Source organism: Trematomus bernacchii, unplaced genomic scaffold (genome assembly GCF_902827165.1).
Source record: "Trematomus bernacchii unplaced genomic scaffold, fTreBer1.1, whole genome shotgun sequence".
NCBI lineage: Eukaryota > Metazoa > Chordata > Actinopteri > Perciformes > Nototheniidae > Trematomus > Trematomus bernacchii.
The window spans coordinates 4,779,450-4,802,062 of NW_022987567.1; the positions used below are offsets into that span (position 1 = coordinate 4,779,450).

The 22,613-nt window shown below is 39.2% G+C and overlaps 1 protein-coding gene across 2 annotated transcripts in view; it reads right to left on the reverse strand.

The window, feature by feature from the left end:
* ghrb (growth hormone receptor b) overlaps positions 1-22,613 on the reverse strand; it is a 34,658-nt gene that overhangs the window by 10,345 nt on the left and 1,700 nt on the right. The window contains exons 2-8 of one of the 2 annotated variants that reach the window (XM_034125844.1): positions 15,783-15,870; positions 9,930-10,065; positions 8,339-8,505; positions 6,591-6,757; positions 6,061-6,199; positions 4,968-5,103; positions 3,537-3,715 (exon numbers count right to left, since the gene is read on the reverse strand). In XM_034125844.1, coding sequence (XP_033981735.1) covers positions 3,537-3,715; positions 4,968-5,103; positions 6,061-6,199; positions 6,591-6,757; positions 8,339-8,505; positions 9,930-10,065; positions 15,783-15,861 — 1,003 coding nt within the window. In that variant the 5' untranslated portion in view covers positions 15,862-15,870. Of the gene's footprint in view, positions 1-3,536; positions 3,716-4,967; positions 5,104-6,060; positions 6,200-6,590; positions 6,758-8,338; positions 8,506-9,929; positions 10,066-15,782; positions 15,886-22,613 lie in introns of those variants that run through there. The other variant, XM_034125843.1, reaches the window with a different exon arrangement.

A 22,613-nucleotide genomic window follows, 5' to 3' on the forward strand; every position in this document is an offset into this window, starting at 1 on the left:
AGGGTCCACATCCCCATTATCATTCTCCTCTATATATATTTGTATCTCTTCCCTTAACTGTTCCACGGTCGCCTTATCATTCAAAACACCCACATTGAGCCTCCACACTGTATTCTTTTGTCTACTGTTCAGATTTATTGACAAGCTAATCATATTATGATCCGAAACATCTGCCACCCCGATTTTACTCTCTGTGATCCTGTGACTTTCACCCGTATTTATTAAAAAGTAGTCAATTCTGGAGTACACAGAATGGGGCACTGAATAGTGTGTATAATCCCGTTCTAGGGGGTGAAGTTCCCTCCAAATATCAATTAGTCCCATTTCCTGCACTGACGCATTAACAAACTTGGTCAGGTGCTTCTTGCTATTTTTGTGACTTGTAGTGTCTATGGTATGATTCAGGACCACATTAAAATCCCCTCCACATATCAAAATACCCTCAGTCTCTAATGCAATGACGTCAAACAGATTTTTAAAAATAGATTTGTTACTCTCTGGGGGGGGCATATACATTGACCAATGTCACCACTGCATTTTCAAGCTTTCCTTTCACTAATATATATCGTCCCTCTTTGTCCCTAACTTCTTTATGGAGTTCAAATTGAACTGCATTTGAAATAAGGATAGCCACTCCCCTCTTCTGGCTAGGTTTGTAAGAACTATAGAACGTATTTTTAAAACCAAAGCGTTTTAATTTTTCATGCTCCTGTTGAGGCAGATGAGTTTCTTGTAAAAATAGTACTTGGGCCTTTTCTTTTTTCAATTTAGCCAGGACCTTGCTCCTTTTAACTGGATTATTCATCCCATTTACATTAAGTGACACCACTTTTATATTATTGTACGGCATTTAAATTACCCAATCCTTTGCATTCACAAAACTCCAGACAACTGAAAACTACACAGACCTGAACATCTGGCCCACATGTAGTGAACGTAGAACGTAAAAAGAAAAACGTAGACTTCCAAGGTAGGGTGATTCCTCGCCACCCTAAGTCCCCGTTGGCAGGTAGAGGGGAGAGCCTCCTCCTGAAGGGCCCCTCACTAGAGGTGAAACACGCAGTCTCACGCATCCTAGTAGTCCAACAGCATCTGATAGCATTTATATAATCCAAATGAAGTCGTGACAAATATATACAGTGAATATATAATATGAATCAGTTAGTCCCGGGAGGGATCCGCTCATACTCTTGTAGCCTCTTCCTTACTCTGCTCGCGGTCTCGTCCCCACCTGCACTACTCTCTCCGACGCGCTGCCATGTCTTGGTCTGGTGGAGACGCTCCATCTCCGGGTACAGCTCCGAAGCGTTGCGGTCTGGTATCTCCACGGAGAAACCTCTCCTCCTCAGCTCCTGCGCTGCATCTTGCGCACTGTCGTATGTGCGTGTTCCCGAGTCCCAGTGAATACGCATCCTGTCAATAGGTGTCTGAAAACGTATATTTTTCTCTTTAAGGACCCTCTTTATTCCCACGTACGCCTTGCGCTTCAGGACGACCTCCGTTGCATAGTCGTGATCGAACGATAGACGTCGCCCTTCCATCAGTATCTTTTTTTCCCAGGCCTTTTTCAGTACCCTTTCTTTGGTGTTAAACTCCAGAAAGTTCACCACTATGGACCTTGGCGGTGCATTCCTTTCCGGTTTGCGAGCCACAGCTCTATGGGCGCGTTGTATCTGTAGGTTGGTGTCCGGTAAAGCGAGTTCAGTTTTCAAAAGTTGATCCACAAAGTCAGACATGGAGTTACCTTCCTTCTCTTCGGGTACTCCATAAATGCGCATATTATTTCTCCTGGATCGACCTTCCAAATCCACCAGTTTCCCCTGCATGGCTCTCTGTTCTTTCATTGATTTAATCAACGCATCTGACAGAGCCATGTTTACTGTCTCCGCCTCATCGATTCGTTCCTCCGCTTCTTTCAGCCTAGTTTCGTGGGCCTGGGTTAGCGCGGAGTTAGCAGAAAGTTTTTGGTAAATTTCCTGCTTCATATCTTCGAGTTCAGATTTCATGTCCCCCTTGATTTCTTCTTTAAGTTTGTTTAAGTCCACTTTATGCTCAGCCCTGAAATCGCGTATTTCCTGGAGCACTGAGCGCATGGTGTCTGCCGAGTCCTGTTGTGAGCTAACGGAGCTAACGGAGCTTTGAGCATCTTCCATCTCCGGTGAATTCTGTCTTTCTAGTTTGTCACCTTTCTTTTGACTTCTAGTTCTCTTTCCCCCTCTCATTCCAATAAAATTACATCGATTTGTATATTATTTGGCGAGTTAAGGGGGTTGATTTCCAATCGCTATCGAGAGCTAAAAATTAAGCAGCCATCTCACTCGCCTTGCTCACCGGAAGCCACCTTGACTTTCTAATGCTTCCAATGCCTTTTTTGCAGAGGTTCAAAGCATTGACTACAGCCAAACAGTGCCATTTCTCCCACTAGTTCAAGCCACCATACTGTATGTGTGTATACACGGGCGCCGTTTACCGACAGGCAAGGCAGGCAAGGCAGGCAAGTGCTTGGACCAGAAGGGGTCCCCCAAAGAAGGTAGATTAAGAAGGTCCACAGCAACGACAACATGAAACACCCTTGCATAGAGCGCCAAGAAACTGCTTCTTAATTTCAGTTTCGTTTCTCCGCTCGGGGGGGGACGGGGACGACGACGACAGACGGACTTTACTGGCATTGATCCGGACCAGTGACCTTGTATAAAGTTCACAACTGGACCTTTAATAAAAAAGTTTGAGTACCCCTGCTATATACGTACACATAGATCCACTCAATCAATACATGGGATGTGGATGCTAAACTTTGGAACACTTTTTAAAATGTCTGTATCTTTCCACTCGTCTAAAATAAGATGTTACAATATACATATCCATTATTTAACCAGGTCAAAGTCTTACTTAGATATGAAATGTAATTTTTAAGAGTGACTTGGCTAAGATAATCATTATAATCATCAATACACAGAAAAATAAAACAGTAAAGCACCACAGATGAATGAGCAAAGAATGCAGTTAATATGCAATATTCAAAAAGACACGCACAATTTTTAAACCATCAAGATCAATCAGATTGGCCAACAGAGCTATTTCTCGATCTTTTAAAATGGAATAGTAATCATCTCTGTCAATATCAGGCCTAGATCTGTCTAACCTTGAGGACAAACATCTATAGAATTATAGTGTCTATGCACAGATTACAAAGAACCAGCCCAAGGAAAGATTTACTTATAAAACCAAGCCAATATGAAAGTCTACAAGCATACAAATAACACCACTGAGCAGCATTAGCATAAAGAAAAACAGTGGTGTACGCATTTCAACAGCCAGTTAAAAACTGTATTTTCCGGGCAATAGTCGGTTGATTTCATGGAGTACAGGTCACCAATATAACTTTAATGTAAGGTATTTATTTTTCTGAGAATATGGACAAAAGCATGGGTACTTTACCAGGTTGCAAACGAATCCTTTGATACGAAAGTCTTGCATGGGTTTTTATTTTCGATCAACGTTCTGTCTGGATCGTGACAGGCGTGCAGTTCACTCACCGATGTCTTGAAGTTCGAAGCGGATCTCGTTATAGATGATGTCTTGATCCCTCGAGCGCAGCTGGACTCGGTAATCTAACCAGACGGATGTGTGGCTCTGGTTGAAAAAGCACTGGTTTGGCCTGTCTGTGCTGTAGTGAGGACACTCCCTCCACTTCACAGGAGGAATGTGGGGGAGTCTGCAAACAAGGAAGACAACAGTTGTTTACAAAGAAAACTGCATGGAAATGACGAGAGACATTTCTTTGTTCAGTCCGATAATCTACTCGAAGCAGTTCCTAAATATTTTACAGACACATATATATTAGATTATTCTAAGACCAGTAAGGCAAGGCAAGGCAAGGCAAGGCAAGGCAAGGCAAGGCAAGGCAAGGCAAGGCAAGGCAAGGCAAGGCAATTTTATTTATATAGCACTTTTCAGCACGTGGCGATTCAAAGTGCTTTACACATTAAAAGCAAAAGACATTTAAGAACAAATACAGCATAAATACATTATTAAAAAGGCATTTAAAAACAGGCATAAAAAGCAAAGATAATGAAAATAAAATAAATAAATAAACAAACACAGCTGGTACAGAATACATGACTAAAAAGGCATACTGTAGTGTGAGTATGGGCAGCTCAATTAAAAGCAGCGGCACATAGGTGCGTTTTTAGTCGGGATTTAAAAATAGGAAGTGTTTCGGCGGACGTGCACGAGTTAGGCAGTTTGTTCCAAATTGTTGGGGCATAATAACTAAAATCTGCTTTTCCATGTTTAGTGGTTATTCTCGGAACAGAGAGCAGACCCGACCCAGAAGACCTGAGACTCATGGATGCTTCATAGTGATGGAGTAGGTCGTCTATATACCTCGGTCCTAAGCCATTTAGTGATTTAAAAACTAGCAGTAGTATTTTAAAATCAATTATTTGGCAGACTGGGAGCCAGTGTAATGATCTCAGAACCGGAGTGATGTGATCCACTTTTCTAGTGTCAGTAGTGGAGCTTTATGTAAATGTAAGTCTGCCTTGAAGGCGATTCTCAGTCGCATGTCATGGGGTTGTTAAAATAAAAAGAATATATCCTCTGGGGAGTGGGTAATTGCTCAGTACATTTCATGCCACTCTGCCAATTACATCACGAGATATATTGCAAACAAAGTGGAACGTTTGGCCTAAGGGGAGTGGTAGAGATCATAACAAAATCTGTAAATACATTCTTAAACAAATAAATGTCTCTGTTTGAAAATACTAGACAAATCAGTTTGAGATAAACTATTTTCCCTCTCCCGTCAATTTGTTGTTCTACATTTGCTGAAATTACCACATTAGCATGAATAGTTAAATAAAATAAAAAATCTTCTAATTTCTATCCCTGTTTTTTATCTGGACGTTCATTTCCTATGATTCACAGAAAGAGCATTGTTCTGTTATCAAAGTGTTCCTCCTTACTGTTTGGTGATGTAGAATAAGCGCAGGTTTCTCGGCTCGGAGACGCTTCTGGAAGTGCCGACACTCCAACTGCAGCGGAAAGTCTCCATATTGTTGGAGACGCAGCCCGTGAGGTGTGGGTTGTCCTGGGGGAAACCTGCAGAGGGAGAGAAACATCCGTATTAGTTTTCCCTGTTTCATTTTGTCCCGTCAAACATCTGTCTTTGGTTTCCTGTTTTATTTTGAAAAGTGTTCACCCCCAGTCTTGTCTGTTGCTTCCTGTCTCTGTGTTCCCTCCCGCTTGATTACCCGATTGTGTTCACCTTGTGCCCCTGTGTTTTCTCCTCCCTGCCCACCTGTGTCTTGTTCGTGTGATTAGTCTTGTGTGCATTTAAGTTCTGGTTTTTCTGTGAGTCTTGAAGTCGTTGGAAGGATTTTGTTCTGTGGGATTTAATGGTTTGCCTTGCCATATTTTACTTTGTTGCCTGGCCTAGTTCTGCAATTAAAGGATTATTTGATTTTCAACCAACCTTCTGCATTTGGGTCCTGTCTACCTTGCCCTCCAGCCGTGACAAAACATTTGATTCTTTTAAAGAGGCAAAAATGTACGATGAATATGTTCAACTGTTGTGAATTGACACATGTATACACAACCATGGCTTCCATTGGTTTCTGTGTTTGGGTCCAACTACCCTGTGACACCCTCTACTGGTACCCCCAAAATATTGACCCACATCGACTGTAGGATTTACAGTATACTGATTATGGATAAGTAAGTCATACAATCCTGCTTCCAATAATCCAAACTATCCCTTTATTTGTTAGTTTTTTTGACAAGTACAATGGCTTACTGTGGTTCAACTCTGACATTTTTAGGAGTATTTAGGCATATATGTGGTTGGATTCACTCAGTATAAACTGTTCAGTGTTACTATGATCATACAGCCAAATACTCAAACATGATTTTTGTTTTATTTTGTGATTCTGATGATCAGCAGTAGTACGGAGGGGGCTGTTAGATAAACTCTTAGCCGGAACACTGAAAGGTTTATTCACGGTGACAAGGACGTTCAGCTGCAGCCTCTCAGGTGTAACGTACAATTTCAGTGTTTACCTTCAGATGGTACAAATACAGACTGGCTGAACTCCCCAAACTGTTCCCCAGCCAGCATTTTGCACCGAACCCGAATCTCATGATTGCTGTTAGTTTGAAACCCGAGAATAGAGTGATGTGTGCTCTTCAAAAGGCCGTCCTGTGGTAAGAAAACAAGGTTTGAACATCAGAGGAAGTGGAACAGCTAAATTATCTTATTTTCATCTTATCTCATCCCTTTTAATTTTCTAAGAAACAATCAATGTATCAAAGTCAAGGTCAAACTTTATTGTCAATCTTTCAGTTTGTGTGTGAGATCGAAATGCCGTTTCCCACAATCCCGAAAAAAAAAAATACAAATATGTATATCCTATATATACACAATCAACAGACACATGTTTACATTATGCACACATTAAGATAAAAACACAACAATCAATAAATACAAAAATAACAGTCACTTCAATATCTTTGGGAATGTACATTAGTGCAAGATTGTCCATAGCAGCGTAAAAAGTGTCTGGTGCTGGAATTGAGTGTCAAACACCTACCGCTTTCCACTGGTCAGAGATGGCGTTGCGGTATTGGACCTCGTACTGCAGCGTCATCCATCCCATATCTGCAGATGGAGGCGGCTTCCAGCTCAGAATGATGTCATAGTTATTGTCGGTCACAATTCGCAGAGTCCAGTTCAGGCCCACCGGGGGATCTGGGCGCGCTGCAGGCAAAAACATAAGAGTTTTAAAGGTCACCTATTATGCAAAATCCACTGGTTCATGTCTTTTCTACATCAACATGTGTCCCCTCTGTGTAAAGAGACTCTGAAAGTTTCAGGAAAAAAGATTCTCTCACTTTTTGTCCTGATCCATTTATATAAAAACCTGTCTGAAAATGAGCTGATCAGATTTGAGCTACTTTATGATGTCATAAGGTTTTTTTGGCTTACGTAACCATTAGCCAATCACCAACCAAGGTAACCCCCCCCCCCCCCCCACCTTATCACCTGAATGTCCTCCTAGAGCACCATTGTGTTCTTTTTAACCAAATATCTCTTAGAGGGGCGTGGGGAGGGGCTCCTTATTTTTCATCTACAGTAACAGACAGAGAATCAGCACTTTGGAAACAGGGCTGAAACAGAGGGGATTATGGGATGCTGCAATGATCTGTTTGGTATTTGGAGCCAAATCACTTCAGAGACATGTTTGTATATATCTGAGACCTATAATATATTGATGAAAAACAGTATAATAGGGGACCTTTAATATCAGCAATTGAACAAGACTCTTTTTGAACAAAACTGTGTATACAGTAAGTACAGCTTACACATAAGGATTCATGGATTCATTCAATAAAACATGGGTGGTGGAGGGATGTTATTTGGAGTATCACTATGAACATTTCTCTATTTGATTACTTGCACAGGGATTTGCTTTTTCTTTCTCTTTATACATCAAGTAATATTGTCAAAAGCCACTTAAGAAGATCTATTTTCTCCATGTTTCTAGGAATAGGAATACAACATGTGATATAAATCAGGCTATCAATGATACCTGGACCTTCAGAATATGGATAGGAATGAATCTGGAAAGTAAGATGTATGAAAGTGCTACTGAAGTGGAGATTTCTGGCTAAAGAAAAATCATGATTTTACAGAAAACAACAAGACTCTACCTGTGAAAAGTCTTACATTTTACAAACAGATATCCTCATCATACCTCCATATTATATTAGCTTTCACAAAATATGTTGCTTTAATATGCAAATCAGGAATTGTCTAATTAATGAATTTAATAGTAAAATAAAAATATAATACAAATGTACAGAGAAGACCATTTATTCTCTGTTTGACTTCATGCAAATAATTCAAATATCATCAAAACTAGGCTCAGATGTTATAATAAAAGTATAAAAAAAAACATCTGATTTCTTCTACCAGTTTGGCATGCATTTCTTTATTACAACACCAACAAGTAATTGTTGTTTTCCTCCTCTGAAAACAATAGTAAATACTAGCATTTTGAAACTTGGATAATCATGAGTTATCAAAGATTATTGTTGTGATTAACGAAAAAATATGTCTAATGAATTGAAGTACTTATATGTAATAATACTAACTGATTGGTGGCAAAATATGCATAATTCTTAACATTGACTAGTGCATGAAAACACGTATTTGTTCAGCCTCTAGTGTCTTTCAATATGTTTGTACTAGGTTGCTTTGGTAAAACCTTACATGTGTTTGTATTCTGCTTTCTATCAACTGCCTGTCTGGATTGTGAAAGGCGTGCAGTTCACTCACCGATGTCTTGAAGTTCGAAGCGGTTCTCGTCATACATGATGTCTTGATCCCTGGAGCGCAGTTGGACTCTGTAATCTAACCAGACGGATGTGTGGCTCTTGTTGAAAAAGCACTCGTTTGGCCTGTCTGTGCTGTAGTGAGGACACTCCATCCACTCTTTAGCCTGTCTGCAATGAGGGGGGAAGACAACATTTGTTATAAAATTAGAAGAATTGTATTCTATTCTCCAAAATGTTTGCAGGCTGTTACAAAACTGTTTTTGTAACAGGCTGCAAACATGTTTATTTCTGCTTTAAAGGTCACCTATTGTACAAAATCCACGTTTTCATGTCTTTTATACATAAACATGTGTCCCCTCTGTGGAAAGAGACTCTGAAAGTTTCAGGAAAAAAGATTCTCTCACTTTTTGTCCTGATCCATTTATATAAAAACCTATCTGAAAATGAGCTGATCAGATTTTGCCCACGTTATGATGTCATAACGATGTTTTGGCTTGTGTAACCATTAGCCAATCACCAACCAAGGTAACCCCCCCCCCCCCCCCCACCACCTTATCACCTGAATCTCCTCCTAGAGCAGCACTGTGTTCTTTGTAACCAAATCTCTCTCAGAGGGGCGTGGGGAGGGGCTCCTTATTTTCATCTAAAGTAACAGACAGAGAATCAGCACTTTTGAAACAGGGCTGAAACAGAGGGGATTATGGGATGCTGCAATGATCTGTTTGGTGTTTGGAGCCAAACACTTCAGAGACATGTTTTGTATATATCTGAGACCTATAATATATTGATGAAAAACAGTATAATAGGGGACCTTTAAATGTGGGCATATAACATGAGGCTCTATAGAGATTAGCTTCAAGTGTCTATTTAAGAAACTGCAGATTTGTGGCAGTTTCACGTGGGATTTGTTGACAAAAAATATAGAATAATGCAATGCACTTACTATTCAGTTCGAGAGAAACACTACCATGCCCTCAGATATAGTAATATCTCACAGCTAAGTGTAAACCTGAACTGGACTTTTGCCTTGTCAACAGAGTGAGCAGGTGCTCCATATTCCAGATAACGCTTGAACACAACCATGTGCAAATTTGAGTAGTAAAAGCAGTGACCTTGCTTGACCTAGAACAGGTGGAAAAATAGGTTTTTTTAACCATGCTAAAGTACATTTACTTATACCCTCAAGTGCAATTTCTTTCATCTTCACCTTCTTTGTTATCAGAAATATACAGTATGTACTAACTTACTTCACATGCAATCCATTCGTATCTCTTTTTGTTTCTTCCTAGCCCTTTTATTAGCTGCATCAAAACATATATATTGCACTTCATTCAATGCTAAGAACACAAATATATATGTAGGTTTAACATTTCAACACTTATTATTGTATTTGTAATATGTATTGCATATTGTTTAAAAGGCCTTTTGTTGAAATGGTTACGTTATTGTACCCCGAACTCTATCAGAACGAAAGGTGGATGAATTCAAAAGAAAAGGGCCTCTTCTGATCTCTTTCCCATTTTTCAATGTGTGACCTTGGTTTGCTTAAACTCACAGAAAGAGCCTTTTCTGTTATCATTATTTCCCCTTACTCTTTGTTTTTGTAGAACAAGCGGAGATTTCCCGGTTCTGAGAAGTTCTTGGAAGTGCCGACATTCCATCTGCAGAGGAAAGTCTCCAAATTGGCGGAGACGCAGCCCGTGAAATGTGGGTTTATCCGGGGGAGGACTGTAGGGAACAGAGGGAGGGGAAGAAAAGTAAGCACACATCGAATTCTTTTCCAACTGTAAAGATTAATGACGCTTTCTTTTCTCTGGTGTAACTCTTATAAATCATGGCTGTGCTCCAGGGACAGGATAGTAGCTGTAACTTAAACCCTGTGAGCATCGCAGTCACAGGGCTTTTTCCTGGAAGTCCTTTTATTGCTCTTCAAATGAAAGCTGCAGCGGTAGAGTTCACCACCACGGCTGTCGTGGAATCTGCTTTCTGTGAACTCAAAGAAGGCACAGAGAGTACTCCTTGGAATCAGTTTTACTAGCTGCGTAAACTCAAACCATGTGTGCACAGAGCACGTTTCTACAGATTCCTCGCAGCAGACTAAGCTCCCAAATCATGTCTGTCTGTCTGTCTGTCTGTAGGGAGTTTCATACTCTCAAAGCCAAAACAATGACGGGGCTCTATAACGCTTTTTGGGGTTTTTCCTTTTCCTGATATATAGGTTTTTGTGCATATCTTCAGGCTATAATCCAAAAGTGTCTCTCCAACACACTACCCCCCACTGCCTGAAACACCTTCATTGGGCTCCTTTGTTTACTTCCATAACATAGTACATCCCTAAGTAACACTTGTGCTTCTATTGGCTAGCGCTCCAACACATTGTACGTGATCGGCTAAGGGGCGGGATATCTCTAAGTGGTTGAACAATCACAACAGAGCCGGCCAGCTAACCAATCAGAGCAGATGGGCTCTGGTTTCAGACAGAGGGTGAAAAGAGGTGCTGCAGCAGAGGCAGTATGAGAAAAATAAAGAGCTTTTTGAACATTAACGCATGGAAACATGTCACAGTAGTAGAGGCACAAAATAGAAATATGATCCTGAAAATGAGCAGAATAGGTCCTCTCTTAGTAACATTTAGAAAATATCGTTACTGCAAAATATATTGCCGACGATCATCCTATAGTGAAAACCTTATCATGACAGCCATAAAATAGAGTATAAATATTTGTAAATTACTACATTTTTTAGAATGCTGTTGACTGATGGTCATACAAATAGGGAAGGTTTTTATAAAAATAAAAGAAAGTTTAAAATAAATAAAGAGACATTAAAGGTGGGGTAGGTAATTGGAGAAACCAGATCGAGTGCACTAACAGCCGGAACAAATCTGCCACTTCCTTACAGAGCCCCTCCTCCAACACACACGAACGCGCACATGACCAATGAGGGCACGAGATAAGTTTGTGCACAGATGGAAGGCTGACAGGCAGGTAGGCCATCCAGTTATTTTAGCCGGGCCGGCTCAGATGATTGGTCGTGCTTTTTACAGCGCTACGGCTTCCACAGATTACACTTAAGATATTCATTGCTATCGGGATGTTAAGAGCATTCCATGGAATATAACAAAAAGTGTATCTCGAGCCGGTTTCTCAAACTTACCTACCCCACCTTTAAATGTAAAGGGAATGTCCACTCAAAGGTTAGTCCACATTATTTGACAATAAGAAAAAAACAAAAACGAATTTACATATTTGAATTTATAAAATAAACTGTAAATCTGAAATGGAAAAGTTGTCTAATGATAAGATAAGATAAGATGGACCTTTATTAATCCCCGTGGGGAAATTCAGTTGTACAAAGCAGCAACAGGGTAAGCGTGAAAAACAGGACAACACAGATTAATAAAATCAAAAATCAAATCAAGAAAATAATAAAAATAATAATGATAATAATAATAAAAGACTATGAAATAGGAGACGAGTAAAAATAAGATTTGGTCATATAAATTATGAAGTACGAAATGAGTTAAAGTGACAAGTGAAAATGGACATCTGTACATATAGTGACATATCTATCTACATATTTGGTCTACTACTAATATATGTAGGTGAGTTGTCCCTTTAAACAAATAGCTGACTGTGCTTTTGTATGTTCCATTAGTGATTGTATTACCAGTAGGGATCCTAATCAATGATTCTTGGGACAGCAGCAGCTGAAATCAACATGTAAGAATACACGAGCGCATGCTTGCTGAGCACAAGATGGCTCCTTCACAGCTGAGAGGCAGCGCTCAGAGCGACCATGAATACCTCTGGCTCGCTTAGGGTGCTTCAGGGAAAAGGAGGAACAGGTTAAAAATAACCTGTTTACCAGATTCCCGACTCCTCCTCGGAACTCTGCTTGGCTCAGGTTTAAAAGAAAAATCAATTTGACACTCAGCTATGCCGGGCATTTAAATGTCTCACCTCATCATGTGTGTGTGTGTGTGTGCATGTGTGTGTGTCAACTTGATTTATTAAACATGTTTCTGGGTGTGACAGTAACTACAGTAGTACAATTGATAAATACGTATGATAGGACAATAGAAAACATCCAACTTCTGCCATACAGTTTATATCATACTTTTAATTAATAGAGGTTTGTCAAACACATACATATCAATCTGAGGATTGTATATGGGAATGGTTACCTAAATGAGTTTCTAGAAAGTGTACTGCATCACATATCAAATGTATTCTCTATAAGCACATATCACACAAATCTGGAATATATTTGCAACCAGTAAAAGTGTGGATTGGAAGCATTGTGGTTTACTTTTGATTGTAAATAATTATAGGTCCCATTTAGCCCTACTACTACTACTTGTTAAAAACCCTACTTCAGTAGTAAATGGTCATAAATTGGGTAATTTTAAGTATTTCTGTTACATAACATATGTCATCATTTAATTACCTTATGTAAGGGGAAAGAGTTAACGTAAGTTGACTTAGGTTAGGTCAACCTTGACTTTTGGTTTCACACAAACAGCAGTTTCCTGGTATAACATATTGAGCTGATAGGGTTAGGATCAGCTGTTGTTTGGTGGATACACAAAACAATTAATCAAGTATTGTTAAGGTCTTCATTTTTGCTGTACTTCCTTGGCAAGTTATGAATGGCCCCGTATCCCTTAACAAACTAAATCAACTCGCTAACCATACATTTTCCGCTCGCTGCTGTGTTTGCTCAACAGCCGCGAGACAGAGTTCACCCCTGGTGTAAGTAAACATGTGAGCGGCAGCAGCCAAGCACTTTGTGAACACAGCCATCAGAGCCGAAAAACACACACACACACACAATTTCCAAGATTGAAAATATCTATTTGCAACATATTGTCATTACAGGACTCCCTTTTCTGAGGTAAACTGTCACACGCATACAGAGTAAACATGTTTACAGCATGAATCTCTGTAAATGCTGCCGACAGTCTATTTCAGGGTGAAACAAAAACATCCTCTCTCAATCTGTTTTGAAAAGACCGCATGCGTTTCCTTTTCAGGAACAAATTTGAGCGGAGCAGGAAATAGCAGCTATTAATCTCCTTAAAAGGACTCGCTCATACAGCAGATTACGTATGTTATAGAACACAGCTTATTGGTTTTGTCATCTGTATTTCCATGATAGCATCTATTAACATCTGCTCAGTATGTCGGTGGCAAGCCTTCATTAATGTCTTCCTGTGAGCACATGTCCAGCCAATCAGTGCACTCTCAGGAGGAAAGACCTCATCCTCTGTATTTAGAAAAAGCAATTTCCTACCATGACTAAGAGCTTTCAACGCTTTCAATAGTCATTTGGGGAACTTTTTACTAACAACTAACTAACAAGGTCTAACAACATAACAAGCTTGTGTATGCCTGAATGTATGGAGCGGCAATATGACCTCGTAATCACATCAAGAAGCAATGTCCTGATTCCTGGATGATATACAGTGGTAATCAGGTGGTGAGGAAGAATATTCATGTTCCCCCCTACAGGGACTATTTAATTTGTCGAATTAAATCTTGAGCGTCTAGTGGATTTAAAGTCTGAGCCATTTTCTTCTCTACATATAGCAAGTTGACCTAGAAATGTCCGTAAAATAGTACAAGAGATGATCTTCAGTAAGAAATATCCAATCATCAAGCTAGTGCCAAGTGGTTGTGTCTAAAGTGCCAAGTGGTTGTGTCTAAATTGAAAACCCATGCGAGAAACCTTGCGAAAGGTTTACCCAGACTGGCTTTATACTGTAACCATTAAAAGGTAAATGTGTAACTATCTTGCGAGAGATTCACAAATGAAGGGTTAGATAGTAGACCTTGTCGTGCATTTATTTATTTTAATCTTGCACAGAGAACATCCCATCCATGACCTGTTAAATAGCGCACAATTTCCCCTCGCTCTTCCCATCCTGTACTTGCTGTTCCACTATCGCAAAAAGGGTTTTAAGTGCATGCTTTTAAGAGAAACTCAGAGAGAAGAGTTCGGCAAAATTGGCAGAGTTTTCTGGTTTTATACATTTAAAAATCTAGTTTATACTTGCTAGCTTCTCAAATGTGACTCAACCAAGCTTTAACACACAACTATCAATCTGTAAGACCCAACTCTTCAAATAAGTTATAATCAAGCATTTCCTATACATGTCAAGTTGCTATCAACAAAAACAGCTGTGAAAAGTAGGCTAGCCGCAACCACAGGCTAATTCCCATGCCTCCAATACATTTTTAAGTACATTGTGTATTCAAATTGGATAGCCGAGTATTTGGACGTCACTCACAATTAATTAAGCAAATAACACAAAGGAGAATTAAGTGTTGAAAGCATTAAACGTTGCTAAACAAGACATAGCCAGCCCTAATAGCCTCTGTCTGCAAGATAAATGACGCCTCTTATAAATACTGAGATCATTTGTTTTTCATTTTACGTACCAAAAAGCCATCTACCACAAATTGTCCCCACATTGGTTTCCTTAACTCAACACCTTTTGAGATGAAGGCAGCGATTCAGAAAAATCTGGAGGGTATTAAAAGTTGGCGAACTGTAGCGCACGAGTCTGTACAAAATATTATACGGAGCTGAGGCACCGTTGAGTTCAAAGGACAAATTGGCAGCAAGTTGAAAGCTTTCACTTGCTTGTTACGCTACAGGGGGAAATTACATGCCGGTCAGAAACCGGCTGCCTTGTTCGTAAAGCATGACAACAACAACAGAATAAAAGTAAATAGCAGGAGAACAGGCTTAGAGGGGAACACATCATCTGTCAACACCAAGCTGAAGTACACTACAAGTGTTATGTAACAAGCACAGGATGTCCCCATGTGTCAATACAGACCGTTTGTATCTTTGGGTAAAATACAACCTGTGTGTGCAAAAATACAGTCTTTTATTACCACTGAGGGGCTGTTACGGAGAAAAGGGGGGGGGGGGGGGGCGCGACACTTTAAACAGCTTCCCATTGTTCAACAGTGGAGTACTCTCTGCTCTCCAGAATTCCTGGGAAGCCAATTCACTAGAAAATCTGCTCGCTCTGTGTGGAGGGCTTTGCTGTTGCGCAACACATATTCATTTGAATGCCAAATTAGTACGCAACACACAGTAACATTGCAACTGGACATCTTTTGTATTATTCAAGGCTCTTTCAAATTGGGCTGTTGTCTATTAAAAACTGATTTATCTTTATTTTTTTTTTTTAAATGGTTTTATCTGGTGTTGCGCAACTTGTAATTCCAAAGATAATTAAACATCTAAAAATTAGTCGAAAATTAAAAAAAAAAATCAAAATCAATGCCAACCACAAAAGTTGCAACCATAATAACACAATATATGATATCAAATAACAATAATTCAAAATCTGCATCATGCAATCATGTCTTGAAATGCCAAGAAATGCTTTAAAATTCGAAACTTCTCATACATATTCACACACATACCTTGCTCAGAAGCGTATTCCTGCGCTGAAGCAGTGAAGATGTGAAGGACGAAGAGGAGCATGGTGAGAGCGGCAGCCATGGTGTTGAGCTGTGGAGAAAACATGTGGCGTATGTTAGTTTCTCCGTGCAGTCCACCCAGCTGCACCACACAGCCAATGAAGGCCCAGCCCACTACCACCATTAAACACTCCTTAACTTCTCTCAGATGAGAGGTTAGGTACACCCATGATTAAACGAGTGCTTTAGATAAACACATTCAACAAATAACGTAATGTTCCAGTTTGTAAACCGGGCTCCAGTGCATACACATCAGCTTATCTGTTATTCTATATCCTAACATTCAGCTGGAGGAACTATGCAAATATTTCTCTAAATACTTGACTCTTTAGGACACAAACCTAATACGTCAAAGTCAACTTGATTGTCAATCTTTCAGTTTGTGTGTACAGACCCCCTTGTATGTCTTTTAATGTGTGTAAGGATTTTAAAACGTTTTTGATGCTTTAGAACTAACTTCTTGATGTGAAGACATTTGTGTAGGAACATTTCCCTTATAATTTAGAGCAGTGGTTCTCAACTGGTCAGGCCTCGGGACCCACGTTTTACTTGGTCAATACATCGCGATCCAACATTTTGAAGCACTCAAATCTATTCAACAAAAAATCGTGCTGTAATATATACGCTTTTGAGCATACAATATTAATAAAAGTGAAGTACAGTGCATATATCCCTTATATCCCTTCACAGAACTAAAGTATGCTTTAAAAAAAGGTTTAATGAGATGATGGAATCAAAGCTGAAGTGTATAAAAAGGCACACATGCTGAAAACCCAACCCCAGCAGGGGGGTCTGGGGGGATTTTCCCCCAGGAGATTTTTAGAAATACTAACATAAACTACGCACTCTGGTACTCTGAGAAGAAAATAAATAAATCTATTACTACCCGACATATTAATAATATTTTATGCCATTGTTTGTTTTTCACTTTGTTCTGATATCTTGCTGCGAGAAGAGTAAAGAGGAGATTTTTAAATTACTTTAAATTGTGGGTAAGGGTAGATAGCTCCCATTGTTCTGTGACCTGTCAATCATCAAACCGGGGGTCATATTTCATTATGTGTTCATTTTTATCTGAAGTTGTACCCATGGATGTATAAAGATGTACAATCTTGATTCTGATTGGCCAGAAGACTCGAAAAAACATCAGCAAAGATATTTTATTGAGAAGATGATCGTGACCAGTGGCGGCCGGTCCATAGGGGCGCTAGGGGCGCCGCCCCACCTCTTCCCATATTAAAAAATAAAAATAAAAATAAAAATAAAAAATATATTTAAAAAAACATATATATTTTTATTTTTAATGAACAAGGTAAATATTATATAATTGGTATCAGTAAAATGTATAATCTACAATAAAATCTCGTTTAAAATTGTGTTACGATGTCTAAAGTTACTGATAAGTCACATGTTTCCTGCCTGGCCTTGCCCGTGTACCTTCTCTCGTCTGGGCGCTAAGAGAGGAGCCCTCAACCAGTGCAGCAGCAGCCACTAGCAGCTGACTGTTGCTATCTGTAACGTGTAAACTATGCCGCGAAAACATAATTTCAGCCAATCAGCGTCGTCAAATATGATGGTCACAGGGCTCCTACGTGAGCGCCCGGTGCAGTCTGTGAGTTGTTTGGACTCGTATCCAAGGAGACAAAACAGGAAGCTGTCATACACTCTGGAAGCTACCATTTAGCAGCTAATGAAAACTCCGTTTTTGACATAAAAATTGAATTATGGATCATCAATCATTTTTCAAAGTGACAGACACATTGGATTAACCTATGGATTAACCTTCAGCTGCGTTTTTCTCGTTTTTGATCAGAATTGTTATTCTGCAAAAGGTGAGCATATCTCCATGTTTTGCTACCTAAAGCTACATCGTGTGATGTCTGTATTTGCTTCCCCTGTCGCGAGTTCTGATCGCTCAGTGATGATACTTATATTTCTAGAATATGTGAAATCTCAGCTTGTAAACTTGTTTGTGCATATCCGATAAGTATATCGATTGATTTATACCTAGAGTGCGTTAGCATTTTTTCGCTCAGGGCTCATTGAGACGCTTCTTGTGAGACTTGTGTTTTGTTTCGGTAAACATGGTTCATATCATCAGTTAGATGCGTTTCCTCTGAGTAGGACACATGAATAGTTTATTACATTTTAAGAAGCCCTGAGACACAGTTTCGTGAGAAAAAAAACGGGGGAAAAAAGCCCCTTAACAGGTTAAATGGGAATTAAATCAGTGTTCCCAAAGCCCCGGTGTTCTGCAGTTTGTGTGGGCCTACTGTACTGTTGCACAGTTTATGCTGTAGAAACTATGTCCAGGACAAGGTGTTTGGAAGTTTTGGAAGATTCATAGCTAACCACACTGAAGTTATGGAGGTATTGATCAGTCTTCTCATATTTTTAAGCCTCAAATTGTCCTTCTCCCCCCCCCCCCCCTCTAACATCACCAGAAGTCATGATTTAAGGGGTCTTTTCTCAAAAAAGATTACCGGGGGAGCATCCCCCCGGACCCCTCTAGTATTGTTTGATCACCATTTCCACAGCCCCACCTAAAATATTTTCCACCAGCCGCCACTGATCGTGACAGAAGTTTTCAAAACCGTTTATGGTCTCCGGTACTTCCAGACCAACGCGTTCCAGCGTTAGAAAATCGGGCCTTCAAAATAAAAATTTGACTTTTTCCCCCAAAAAAAAAAAAAAAATTCCAATTTTTTTTTTCAACTTTTTTTTCTTCACTCACACATCCGCGACCCACTCGAAACGGGTCCGCGACCCACTTTTGGGTCGCGACCCACCAGTTGAGAACCACTGATTTAGAGCATAGTTGATATGATCTATGGTAAAGTATTCAGAACTTTTGAACGCTTGAACCTTAACTCAACAAATCGATGAAGCAATCGAAGGAGAATGATCAACAACTAGTTTGATTATCATCCAATCGTTGACGTTTTCTTTTTCTTATTGCAAAATATCATTTTTTACATACCAAACGAGAAATTGGTTAATCTAGAAAAATGATAACCAGATTGGTTAATAATTCAAAATGACCCTTACTTAGTATGGCTTTTTTCAAGTATACAGTATGCTTCATTATTTATTCTTTGAACTTCAACTGGCACTTCAATTTGAACTTAGTCTGTTCTTGTATTTCAGATTCATTTTCTTTGTGTTATTTCATAATGTTATCATTTCAAAATATCCAATGACTCAACCTGTCAAGGAGGTTATGTTTTTCGGTTCAGTTTGTTTTTTCATGGCACTTGTTGAAAGGGTCTAGCGATGGCCATGGAACATTTATGAATAGATCTGAATCATACATATAATAATAATAATAATAATAATAATAATAATAATAATAATAATAATAATACTACATGGGATTTGTATAGCACCTTTCCTAATGCTCAAAGACACTTTACATAAAAGGATATGCATTATATTTCACAAGTTCTGCTCTCTCTGAATCCTTTTCCAGTTTCAATATAACTTTTCAGCGCAAACAAGAACACGTACAAAGAAGTTAGAGTTTTCGAACAATTCACATCTTTTTCCTTGTAATTTGAAATAAAACAACACTTCTCTGACAATGGGGAGGACTAGGAGGGTCCTATTTGGATTATGAGCATGTTTTATTCATATGATCTGCGTGGGATCATAATGTTTTTCCTTTCTGGAGAGAACACTTTTGTTCTCACCGTGACATACACCTCCAGCCAACAGGATTGGCTTCCTGCCAGCACATTGTGAAATCCATCCTTACTACATTTTGGACCATGTTTGGAACTTGTTTACTGAGCCTTGGGTAGGGATTCATACAGGACTCATGTTATGTTCATCTTGTGAGGCAGCGTTTTTCAACCCTCTGTGAATTAGTGATTAGGATTTACCCGGTATTTGTCAGATTTATTATTCAAATCCTCTACAAAAACTTCCTAAATTCGGAATAATCTGTTTGGAGACGCCTCCTTACTCAGAAAAAAACAACAGGGTCATTTTCGGATTTAGAGTGAAACATAATACCTGTTTTATTTCTGGCAATAAAATGACCTCATAGCATAAAGATCTGTGTCAACAGCCAGACACATAGGAACAATCCTTGAAGCTGAATGTAGAGCATACGTCAGAATGGATAAGATCATTGAGGTATCATGTTCATGACCCCACCTTGTGAACAACATTTCTTTATGCAAATATTCAAATAAAGGTATCATTATAACATATTGATATGCAAACCTAAGACTATAAATGGGGAAGCCAAAGTGCCAAAATGTGCTAAACACAAGACCATATTTCCCTGCTGCAGAACCAATAAAGGAATTCTAATTCTGATTTATTGAGTTGTCGATGTATTTAAACTGCGTGAACAACTCTTTCATTGAATATGAATCTCTTCTAAGAGGGGAAACCCAGGCTGTTGCAAGCACAAGATACTGTATGTACAGGACTCAATATACAACATATTAATGATTTACTGGAATTAACGGACCCTGATTACATGCAGTATCGCTATATAGATAATGCTTCATCGATCTTTGCTCTTACTCATACAGCTTTCATACACATTTTATAAAAACAGTCATTTCTGTCATAGAGACAAACGAAAGATCCCTAATAGATTCTTATGTAGCAGTTACAAGTTCATTGTATTTTATATAAGTGTTTATATTATTAATATCCACACACATTTTTCTTAATGTATGTCTAAATATGTTGCTGTATCTTTAACTTGCTTGATTTACAGTCATTAGAATTATTATAATAATACCATTTCCAGTGAAGTTTACTCTTTGCAATTAAAGGATTACAAAAAGACACTGTTGAGTTAATCATCAATCTAATATGTAATGTTTCTTTAATCCTAGACTGTACAATAGGTTCCCTGTTTGTGCTTATGTTCATTAAGAATATTGGCTAATCATTTGTGATTATTTTCTTTTCTTTATCTATTTTGGCCTCAAAGGTCTTCAGTCAGGCACTGTTAGGTTCACATAACGCTAAGACAATTGTTGATACATAATCCGTCCCTAATTGTGTCAGGTGAATTGGAGGGCTTAATATATAACTACTAGACATATTCGCATTGCTAGGGCCAAGTGAGGGAAAGACAATAAATCACTTTCACCAACACAAACGTTGCTGTAGTCACGGCATTCTGACTCTGTAATCTGCGTTTACAATTTTTGGTCTGTTGATAACAGACACACATTTACACTCTGGGATGTCTGACGCTGATAAGACACGTGAACAGACTACATTCCCTAAATAGCTTCAAATATCATCTCATATATACAGCCTATGTTTGGATGAACAGGTGTGGATTCCAGAAACAAACTCAAGGTCATAGAGTTTGGGAAACATTCTAGTAAACTTGGTTCATTAGTTTTTCTCTGTTTCTTTGTATACATTTATATCTGCGAGTCATTTAAACCAAAAAACAGCATTGTCCTCGAATGTCTCTCCCTCTCTACTTCCAAACAAAAAAGAGCTGAAACTTAATTATAGCAATTATAGCAGAGAACATAACAAACATATACATATATTCATCTCATATTGTGCCCATTTTAAGTGCATCATAGTGTATTGGGTATGGAATTAATCTGCAGAGGCTCTGCTTGAAAATGAGTCCAACAAAGGCCAAAATGTGGCCTGTAAAATCAAAGCTTGTTTTTAGCCTGATTACCAGAATCGGCTTTTGCTACTGAAACACTTGTTGATCACTTGCAGCCCCCACCAGAGGATTACAGGGGCCCGATTATGCTTATTGGGGATTCTCCCTTTCATGTGGTGTGTTGTATAGATTTTTGGTCTGCAAAGGGTGAAATCCCAAAGTTCTTTACAGAGGGAGTTTCTCTCCAACACACTCCACCCCTGCCTGAAATGCCTACATTAAAAGGTGGGGTATGTAATTTATTTCAGAAACACTTTTTGTTATATTCCATGGAATGCTCTTAACATCCCGATAGCAATGAATACATTACATGCTTTGACAATAAATACATAAAAAAATTCATCTGTGGAAGCTGCAGTACTGTAAAAAGCACGACCAATCATCTGAGCCGGCCCGGCTAAAATAACTGGATGGCCTACCTGCCTGTCAGCCTTCCATCTGTGCACAAACTTATCTCGTGCCCTCATTGGTCATGTGCGTGTTCGTGTGTGTTGGAGGAGGGGCTCTGTAAGGAAGTGGCAGATTTTTTCCGGTTGTGTATTTTCAAATTCTAGCGCACTCGAGCTGGTTTCTCCATAATTACCTACCCCACCTTTAAACTCATGTGTTTACTGTTCTTCTGTATCCTAATGAGATTGTGCTTGACTTGTGCTTCTATTTGCTTGCGCTCCGACACATTGTATATGGTAGGCTAAGAGGCGGGACATCCCCAACCAATCACAACAGAGTCAGCCAGATAACAAATCAGAGCAGACTGGGCTCTGGTTTCAGACAGAGGGTGAAAAGAGGTGCTGCAGCACAGGCAGTATGAGAACAATAAAGAGCTTTTTGAACATTAAAGCATAAAAACACATCACAGAAGGGGCACGAAATACACATTTGCAACTGAAAATAAGCGTATTAGGGCCCCTTTGGGAGAAGCAAACAGACATTGACGGTATAAACAGTTGTTTTTTCTAACTACTGTACAGTCATTTATTTACATTACATGTTACTTGTTAGACGCTTTTATCCAAAGCGACTCACATACTCAATACTGTGGACAATCCCCACAGGAGCAATTTGGGGTGAAGTGTCTCAGGGACACAACGACATGCTGACTGCAGTGGGGT